Raw genomic sequence first — 11,295 nt, 5'->3', positions numbered from 1 at the left:
ATCATGTTGACTACAATAATGGATTGTGTTCGATTTCTCTTACGATAATGATTATCATTCCATGGGCATGATGAGTTATCTGAATCAGATAATCAAAAAAATTATTTACATTTATTCGATTTCCTTGCTAATCATAATGAATAAATCAAGACAGTTATATATATATATATATATATATATAAACTTACCTAAATTTTAAACTAAATCCCCAAACAAATCATGCCTTCATGCACCCCCAAGCCACGACAATTTTCTCTCAACCACCTCGACCTCTAGCCCACCTAAAAAAGAGGAATGGTAATACTTAATAATCTTATATATATATATATATACAAGCTAAAATTAAAGCTAACTTCACCAAAAGTTCAGAAATAAATTTGTTTTGTCATAGCTGTTGAAACCTTAATATCTATTATGAAAAATATTGGTGACTCATACTTCTTAATTATTATTGATGAATCATGCGATGTTTCTATAATAGAACAACTAGCTATTGTAGTGAGATTTATATAGATAAGTTAGGGCAAATTATTTAAAGATTTATATGCATTAAACATGTTGCATTAATAACCGTAGTTATGCTAAAGACAACTATTGAAAATACACTTACAAACACTCATTGTGCATATATAGGATACATGTTCAAGGATATGATGGGGCCTCTAACATGCAAGGGGAGTTTCAAGGTTTGAAAATATTAATACTTAATAATAATCCTCATGCATTATATATTCATTATTCTATTCATCAGTACCATCTATACTTAATGGCTAAAGCAAAAAATCATTGGAATGTGAAGTATCTTTTTAAGATAACTTCCAGAATTATCAATACTGTTGGAGCTTCATATAAGATAATACTTTTAGAGCTATTCAACATCACAAAAAAAAATTTCATCCAACTAAAGGGAAGCTGAACAGTGATCGAGATTTGAACCAAGATAATAGTTTAAAATGAGCTTATGATACCGGTTGGGTTCACATTTTCATATATTAATTAATTTGATAAAAAATGTATGATTCAGCAATAAAAATGCTTGAAATTATAAAGGAAGATGGGGTACATGAATAATAACATGTTGATGTTATGATAGATGTTATAAAATCTTTCAATTTTATCCTTGCAATACTTTTAAATGATTGGAATCTTAGGTGTTACAAATGAATTTTCATAAGTCTTACATAAAAAAGATCAAGATATCATGAATGTAATAAAATTTGTGCAAGTCTTCAAATAATAGTTACAAATGATAAGGAAGAATTGATGAGATTCTTTATTAGATAAAATATAACATTTTTTGCAGTATTTTTGAAGTTGATGTTTTTAGTATGAGTACTACATTCAAGGCTCTTTGATGATCAGGACACATAAATGATGAAACAATATATTTGAATCATTGTAGTGTGGTTTTTCTTATACAGTTATTATTGTGCAACTTTAAAAGATGAATAATAGATTCTCTATATCCAAGTAACTCATTTTATGCGTATGATAAAGAGAAATTAATTTGACTTGCAGAGTTATATTCAACATATTTTTTTGTAGTTTAACTTGTGGCTTTAGAGCAACAACTATCCACATACATTCTCAATATACATACAAACGAGGAGTTTTCATCTCTGAATAACGTTAATGGTTTTGCAAAATAATTTATTAAGGTTGAGAAAGATTTTGCATATCCCTTAGTTTACAGGTTTATTATCTTGACATTAATTTTGTTAGTTGACATTGCTACAATATAGAAAATATTTTTTACAATAAAATTTATTAAACATCAATTATGTAGTAAAATACGTGATGACTGGCTTAGCGATTGTATAGTTCCACATATTGAGAAAGAAGTATTTGACATGATTGCAAATGAAGTTGTAATGCAATATTACCAGAAAATGCAAAAATAGAATCCATAAAATGCAAATAAAATGAAAATCTTGTAATTTTATTATTTAAAATTTATAATGCAATATAAAAATTTATTTTAAATTTTTTCTTATATACATATATTTATTTTTTATAAGTTGCCCTCTTAAGAATTAAGGCTGGTTCCGCCAATGCACGTGCGCGTGCACACACAAACACATATATTAGGTTAGATTAATATTTGAAACACAATGACTTCATTTTCTAATCTATCCTATGATGCTCATATGAAATATTTTTAAAAATTCAAAACGTAAAAATGAACTAATAACTATTATCACTTTTTAGTTCCTAACAATTTCCAACTCATTTTACTTTATTATTTTCAAAGTCTTGAATGTGAAACTTTTTCTAACTCTTTTTTGCGAGTAAGCAAGACGAATCTAAGCCTTTTCTCTTATTTTGAACAAAAACAAGATTTATTATAACACTTCTCAAGGTTCCCTTAGCATCAATCATTATATTGTAGTTTTTTCTTAAAGTCACTCCCATTTTTCAGAGTTAGATCACTATTGTGCTAATTCTTTATATATAATAAAAATTTAGGGGTTGTTTGGTTTGATGCATTTAGAGTGTAAAGTAATACAAATGCAAGTGTTTTAAAAATTTTAGTGTTTGGCTTGAAGTAAAGTTAAATTGGTGTAAAAGAAGTGGATTCCAAATACCTCACATAGTGCATTTGCGGTGTATTCCAAACCTGCTCAAATCGGGCAAGTTCTGACTATCGAGTACGAAAGATTGAAATGTTGGAATGATGTGCTAATGAGACTCATCTTCTCTTGCAAAACCTAGCATTCTTTATCCTTCTATCTTTCGAAATACATGGAAACGAAATCCCTCCTGGTTGCTCATCCTCATGTAATCTAGCTCTCATGAAATATCTCGTCCTCGTTATTCTTCCTCATGAAATTCAATCTTCAGGAGTGCGTGCTTTCTCTTTCGCAAAATTCAGTCTGCAGGTGGTCACCAAGTCAGCGGGTAGAGGGGATTTGCGGATCCTCTAAGGAGTCATCGGGCATTTCTATCCGATTCATGTTTATCTGCTTTGTTCTTATTTCACTAATCTGATTCTTTTAATGAATGATCATTCAATTTCCTCACTGTAATGTTTGATTTGTCTTTATTTCTTTTAATCAAGATTGTCTGATTTCCTTGAGAGTTTTTTTTTTTTTTTTTTTTTTTTTTTTAATTTTTTTTTTTTATTTTTTTTATAAATTTTGTTGTGGATTTTATCTATTTCTTTGGGGAGGAAGGCGATTTGATTTGAACTATCTAGGTTATTCTTTTTACATTTGTGATAAGCCGGGTTTGGTATGATATGTATGATGCTCATTGAATGGTAATGTTGAATACTACATTTCATACCAAACAACACAAAAATATTCAAAACACACTGCTTTTACTTTACATTGCATATATCACATCAAATAACAAAACAGTTCCCTTGCATTTACTTTAAGACAACTAAATTGCTCCAAAATATTATAAATACACTACATTTACTTTACACTACATTTCTTTTTCAGGCAATCAAATATCCCCTTATATTATGCTCCATAAGTTTCCCTATTAAAATTTTTCACATAAAAAATTTTGTAATACTTTTTGTTTATTTGATTGCTTACATATTTAATATAAAAAAACTTTTAATTATAATAAAAGCTTAATCACAAATTATTAAACTCATATATATATATATATTTTTTCATTTCCTATCCTAGCAGCTTTCAAAAAATAAAAAAACAACAAATCTTTTTTGAAAGAAATAAATATCAAATATAAGTGCTGGCAGCCGCTCGGGGCAGCCTCGAAAGGCGAATAACTGCGGGCAGCTTCGGCGGGCGCGCGAGCAGGGGGCGGGCAGCTCTGCAGGCAGCTGGGCAAGGGGCGGGCAGACTAGGGCCGGTCTACGGGCAGCTGAGCAGCCATTTTAAACGGGTTTCCGGGTAAACCCGACAACCCGTTAGGTTAACCCGATTCCGATCTGTTTTTCAAACGGGTCGAATCTGAGAACCCGAATCTGACCCGTTTTCGAAACGGGTCGAGTCTAATTCAAAATTTTCGGGTCGGGTTCGGGACGGATTTTAGTGTTATGTCAAATATTGACAGCCCTAAATCAAACTTTATATCTCGACTTTTATTCGTGCATATACAACACACTTTAATTTATTACTTGAAATTTTAGATTTTTTTTAAGTTTTGAATTTGTAATTTTGTATAAACAATATTTATAAATTTAAAATTAATCACTCAAAGTAATTTTTTTTTGGGGAAATAATTTTTTTTTTTACTTGTATGCTTTCAGACCGTACATTTGGCTGAAATCCGAAGGTTCTGGAATTTGGCCGTCTGGGACCATCACGTGAGCTTACCCCGTTAATCTTCTCCGCTGCTTAGCAGATACAAAATACCGACCAGTAGGTCACAGAGCCGCGGCTAAGGGGCATCGCCTATAAAGTTCAACATCGTTCGTCTTAGTCGTTTCTTACAATAGATACGAAAGAAATCGGAGGGCAATGTCTTGCACTCATGATCACGACTGCGAAGACCACAACTGCGCTGCGGATTGGTCGCTTTACAAACATATAAACCTAGACCAGGTCTAGATTCTTCATCTCTTCTTCCTCCTTTCCTTTTTTTTATTTTGATTCTGACGTATGTTTGGTTGGGGATGAGTATTTTTGGATTCAGCTTTCTGATGGTCTACGTGCAAGTTCATATCATCTATGTCTATTCAGTTTTTGGTTGATTCAAGTGATTCATTTATAAGTGTATGTTTTGGTTCTCTAAAGATGGTCACATTGAAGCCATCTTCTGAGAATATGGTTTTCTATAAGATTGCGTTGTTATGTTCATTAAGATTTTGTGAAGGATATTTGGGGACGGTTTGGATACAAGTTGGATTTTATTAAGTTGGATAAAGTAAATATTGTCAATTCAAATGTAGTAAATTGTCTGCTATGATAACTGCTAAATCTGGTTAAATACTAGTAAATTGTTTGACGCTATTCTCAACATTTAGGATTTAAATGAAGCAGAAGAAGAGGAAAAATGAAGATAAGTTGTGTAAATTTTTTAAATTCTCTACCTTATGGATTTATTTAATCTGGGATATACGAAGGGAGTAAGATATAGATGGATTCAAAAATTGTTTGCTAAGGGCATCTCCAATCGAAAAAGTCTTTTTCCACTCCAAAATACAGTAAAATTCCAAAATGTAGTAACTTGCCTCCAACCGAACTTCATTTTATAACATAAGAAAAGAATATTCCTAGTATATTCTTTTTCATACTTTATTTTATATATTTTTAATCATATATTTATATTTATCAATTTTAAACCTATTATAATTTTAAAAAATATATAATTTTTTACTCGATAAAAAAAATTGGGATATTAATATGTCCTAAATAAGTAAATATATATTTAATAAAAGAAAAATTACATTAAAACACATAAATATGAATGAAAAAAATGCAAGTGAAATTAAACATTAGGATTAATATATTAATCCCATTAATAATCAATCAATGCATTTCGTAGTGCAATGTGGGCAACTTTATTTCTGATTTGTTTATGGCGAGCGATAAATTTTTGAAACTGAGTATTTTCATCAAACATCAATTCGACCTCTGGGGTTGGCGTTTCTCTTGCAACTTGAACTGGTCCAGTGAGATTACGTTTATCTTCGATTATCATGTTATGTAAAATTATGCATGTAGTCATTATATCATGCATCACATCTTTGCTCCAAAAATGAACAGATCAACCACAATTGCAAAACAAGATTGGAGAGCTCCAAAAGCACGTTCCGCATTTTTTCTACATGCTTTTTATTTTATTGCAAAATATTGTTTCTTTGGAGTATGTGGTTCATGAATAGTTTGCATAATGGTGGCCTATTTTGGATATATATTATCAGTCAAATAATAACCCATATTTTATTCTTTTCTTTGAATGACATAACGACGGGGAGGAGCTATACCTTGAGTGATATTGGAGAATAGGTGGGAAGATTCCAACACGTTTATATCATTATTAGTGCTTGACAAACAAAAGTAAGCATGCCATATCTAAAGATCATAATTTGTCATGACTTCTAGAATAATTGTAAGTGATTCAGTATGTCCCGCGTATTGCCCAGCCCACCCGGTAGGACAATTTTTTCACTTCCAATGCATATAATTTAAACTGTCAAACATCTTTGAAAAACCACGTTGTTCATTAATCTGAAGGAGTCTAGCCACATTATTGTTTGTTGGTGATCTTAAATATTGCTTTGAAAATATCTGGACTACTGCTCTACAAAAACCCCATCACTCATTCGATTGTTGTTGATTCGCCTATTCTAATATATTCGTGTGTGGCATCTGCGGGTAATCCATATGCTAACATTCGAAGGATGACTGTTACTTTTTGGAGAGGTGATAAACCAAGCCTATCGGCGTGATCCATTCGTTGTTGGAAATAGCTATCATGTGCTTTTACTACATCAAGTACGCGCAAGAAAAATGTTCAGGACATTCGATATTTTTGTCGGAACATTGTATCATTATATATTGGATTACTTGAGAAGTAATCTTGGTAGAGTCGACGATCCGTAGCCTCCCGATCACGGTTGATGAAAGCGCGCCCTATAACTGAGCCTCTTGTAGAGACGTTGATGAGGACATCGGTAGGAGATTCCAGAATGTCTAACGCTGGAAGCATCGTAGATCGACGGCTATGATGAGGAGCTTATATATTTGATATTTTATGTATTAGTTCATATTTTCTTTATTTATGTTTGTACCATTGCTTGTTTGTTGAGTTGAGTTGTAGCCATATAAGCATTTTAGTCATTTCTCTTCTTTCTCTGTGAGGCCTATATATTAGGTCCTTGGTCTTGTATTTGGATGATAATGATTATGAATGAAAAATTTCACCCCCTTCCTATTTCCCCTTGGATGATGAAATCAATCATCATTAACACCTACCTAAAATAGCCTAATTGGTTTGGGAAAGATCTAAATAATTTTAAATTCAAAATTTGAATTTTAAATACTTTTTTAAACTAAAAAAACCTAAATTAGGAAAGTTTATAAATTGGGATCTAATTTAATTTTAAATTAAATTGGTCATTCCTATTTCATCCCTAATTAATAGGATTGCATTAGGAAATTATTAAACCCTTCCCAATCTCTCCCTTATTCTCTCTATGCTGCCGACCCTCTCCATGCTCCAAATTTTTGAATTCAAAGTTTGAATTCTAATTATTCCCTCCACCCTAATTTAATTCTCTTAATTGATTACCCTCCTTGGTAATTAATTTTAAAGAGAATTTAATAACCCTAATTCCCCTAACCCATATTTGAATTTGGATTTGAATTTCAAATTCTTTTCCCTCCTTATTTATAATTAAATCTGAAATTAATTTCAGATTTAATGCTCTTTCCATAACCCCAAACCTAGACCTCACAAACTCTAATTCCCTCCACACTTGGCTGGCTCACTTGCTTGCCCACCCTCTTGAAATTTCTCTCATCCCATGAGCTCTCTTGCAAGAAAAGAAGTCAAGCTTCTTCCCTCCGGACGTTGGTGGATCACCGGTCGTCTACACATAGCCCCTCCGCTAACTTTCGTTGGATCTCTACCCCGACTTCCTCTCCTTCGTGGTGACATCTTCCGGATTGTGGCGATTCTTCTTCCGTTAACCCTTAAAGAGTGTGAGTGAGGGAAACTCAAGGTGAATTCTCTCTTTGTTACGTGGTGGATTGTTTGTTTGTTGCACTACTTGTTTTCATTATAATCTTGATATTATATTGAGATCTTGTCTGCTATTGTGTGGTTACTTGCCATATCAATTTAAACAATTTTAAATTCGTAAAATATTTTCAAAGTGAAACATTAAGTTTAAGTTGCAACGCCTAATTCAATCTTTACAAATTTCTACGTGCAATTTTTATGTGGTTTCAAATCAGACGTGGTTAATAGGTTGTGTAAGTAGGTATTGAATCATCATATTGTTATTTGTTATGGCACGACGAATCATCATTTTTCTCTTATTGTAAACTATTTATCAGTTGGAGTGTGTCTTCTTTATTTGAGGAAGAAGATGAAAAACTATTATGCATATTAATATTGTGATGTTTATATCACTGGGAAATTCCTCTATTTGTAGGAGAAGTGCAATGTGATAGGAAATAATTGAGTTCGCAAGTAATCCTTACGGAAATACTTGAGTTCGCAAGTAACCCTAACAATAAATTGGTAAAAACGACGAGAAAGAACACAAGACGATAATGAAAGAAACCCAAAACAGTAAGTTTATTTAATTAGATTAATCCCATGCCTTAAATAAGATATTTTATTTAATTAAATAGGGGCCCACGTCCCTATGGCTTAGGCAGTTAGAGAGGAGGCGGTTTGAACCGCCTCCTGTAGCCTTGACCGACCCAGGTGGGGTCGGCTGGATAGGCGCCGACCTATCACAATGAGTGCTCACATCTTGTCAATGTTGCTTGAGATGTTTGAGAATCTTTAAGGATAAATTTAGTGAGTATTCATATTCGGTCAATGCAACTTGAGATGTGTGAGAATCTCTAAGGACAAATTCAGTGAGTAGTCATGTTTAGTCAATGCAACTTGAGATGTGTGAGAATCTTAAGGACAAATTCAATGAGTGGTCACATTCGATCAATGCAACTTGAGATGTGTGAGAATCTCTAAGAAAAAATTCAGTGAGTAGTCATGTCCGATCAATGCAACTTGAGATGTGTGAGAATCTCTAAGGACATTCCAATGAGTTATCAAATCTTGTCAATGCACCTTGAGAATTGTAAGAATCTTATAAGACAAATTACAAATTAAAAAGGCTGTCAATAATGCCAATATAATTATTATATAAATAGGGGTAAGGAGCATGTCATGTTACTAGTATTCTAAATCCATTAAGCCTCTAAAAATATGTCAATCCGATTAACTGCATATTCTAAGGGGCAAGATAAGCTCTTATGCAGAATTTATATGGAAATTTCTCAAGACCCAATCACAGATAAATATCAGTCATCGGATAATTTTTGGTCACGTGTCGAAGAAGCGTACAATAATTCTAAAATTCAAAGTTGGGAATTGCGTTCAAAAAGATCTGTTCAGTCTCGTATTCATACTATCGAGAAAGAAACAAGGAAGATGCATTCATGCATTTGGCTGGTCGAAAATATACATATTAGTGATGGTTCAAATGAAGATATTATGAGTATTTATATGTGCTATTAAAATTTGTCTTTTCCATTCCACAATTTATGTAATTGTAATTGTATATATTGATTTATATTTCGATCAAGCCAAACTATTGTTTGCGCAAGATGAGAAGTTCAAAGTTAGTTGGAAATTTGATCATGTGTAGAACATTATCAAAATTTTTGAGAAATTTCAAGATGGTCAATCTAGTACTAAACAAGCATCATGTATGTCAAGCTTTGGGTATGCCTCATCAGAGTCATAAAATCTAACCCATGAATTCGGTAAACAACAATCTCCTTAGATGATGAATAATATAATGTTCGTGGCTCTCAATCTGAATGACCGATTGGGGTGAAGAGAACAAATCTAAAAAGAAAAATTGATGAAGAGAAGTCAACATTTATTAAAACTTTAGAAGATGGAAACAAAGAACTGATTGAGCAATTAAAAAAAATAAGTGCGCAGAGACAACAACATATGTAGCGTCAAACTAAGAACTATGCCTTAAAAGAACTCAAGGAATAAAATAAAATATTGTTTCAAGACTTAAGTTCTATACAAAATCCTGTGTTCGTGCATTTGTCTAAGCTGAACAAGCGCGAATTTTAGAAAAGAGGTTTGAACAACAACAACCTCCTTCAAACTCGTTTGGACAATTTCTCAGTGATCTTGGAGGAGCTGACACCAATCTTTCGGATTATTAGATTGTCATAACTCGCTATTTTATTTTTTTATTATCCAAACTTGTTTTGTATTTTGATTTCTATTTTTTTTTTGTTGATGTATTGTAGTACTCGATATCTTTTAAATATGTATGAGAATTTTATCGTAATTTTTATGTTAATGTTTATCTTAAAAAATTAATTACATAAAAATATTTTAATTTCGGAAAAATAATGTGTTTCTAAATTATTATTTCTTAATTATTTATAATAAAATTCTACACTTAAATATTTAAAATTACTAATCAATTTTTGAAATAAAAAAATTATATGGCGGATGAATAGTGCGACGCCAATATTGACGTCGCACTGCTCACTTGCAACCAATTCACGAAACTTTTCACGTTCCATTTGGGCGTTTTAGCAACGCTATACGCGCTTTTGTAGAATGGCTGAAGAAGGCCTAAGATTTATGAATCTTAGTTAAATCTTTCAATCAAGTGACCACGGTATATATATATATATGTGTGTGTGTGTGTGTGTGTGTGTGTGTGTGTGTGTGTGATTTTTAACATTAGGTTTTTCAAGAAGTGGCAAATAAAATGTTCTTTGTGGAAAATTTGAAGTTGTGCAAATATTATAGCATTTATTTATTATAATGCTATGATGCACGGACACGGACACGACTTTTTTTTTAAAATATAGGACACGGGTATGGCGCGGACACGACAATACATTTTTTATATGGTGTATATATATTAATATAATATCATATTAAAAATAACAAACAATAATAAATGAATGACATGATAACTTGTCTAGCTTATAATATAAAATATTTAGTACAACCACAAAAATATAAGCAAATAATCACTTACTACAATATCAAACATTCAAGCTTCAACTACTAGAATTAGCTTTAGAGGTTTGTTTTTGGCCATCAATATCATCATCATTGAATATCACTACTTTCAACTCTGGTTCAACAAGAGAAAGATTTGTAATTGTGCAAAAAGAGAGGAGATAAAAATACCTTCACTGCCAAAGAGAAATGAAAATGAGAATATTCGAAGAATGGGTATTAAATGTAGACGTTGATTTGTTGTTGTGGATATGAAATAAGAAATTTAGTTTAATTCTCGCCAAATATAAGAAATTATATTTTAAAAAAATTAGAAAATATTTAAGATACGCATGTCCGACACGCATGTCCAATTTGTTTTTAATATTTTTTTTAATCGGACACATTTTCGGCGTGTCTGACACATGTCGGAGAAGTGTCGGACGAGTGTCGTGTCGGACACGGTGTCGGATACTGCACGCCTCTTTGAGGAGAAGTGTTAGTTCATCATAGTTGTAATGTAAGGGGTATGATTGGGGTTCGATGGAATGATGCATAACTGATATTAAAAGTTTGTTATATTGGGTGTTAAAACTAATGTTGAAAAGGTAAACACATTTTTAGTCAAGAAGTAGATTTACCTATGAG

General features: G+C 32.0%; 1 protein-coding gene across 2 annotated transcripts in view; it reads left to right on the top strand.

Moving 5' to 3' along the window:
* Positions 1-4,342: 4,342 nt before the first annotated feature.
* Positions 4,343-11,295, top strand: part of LOC110103205 (PITH domain-containing protein 1) — a 105,305-nt gene continuing 98,352 nt past the window's right edge. The window contains exon 1 of one of the 2 annotated variants that reach the window (XM_028698361.1): positions 4,343-4,520. In XM_028698361.1, coding sequence (XP_028554194.1) covers positions 4,437-4,520 — 84 coding nt within the window. In that variant the 5' untranslated portion in view covers positions 4,343-4,436. The remainder of the gene's footprint in view (positions 4,521-11,295) is intronic. The other variant, XM_020831814.2, reaches the window with a different exon arrangement.

The sequence above is a fragment of the Dendrobium catenatum genome, unplaced genomic scaffold (genome assembly GCF_001605985.2).
Source record: "Dendrobium catenatum unplaced genomic scaffold, ASM160598v2 fragScaff_scaffold_1074, whole genome shotgun sequence".
NCBI lineage: Eukaryota > Viridiplantae > Streptophyta > Magnoliopsida > Asparagales > Orchidaceae > Dendrobium > Dendrobium catenatum.
The sequence above is the reverse complement of the archived record's forward strand: the minus strand, read 5'-3'. Positions and strand labels throughout refer to the sequence as shown.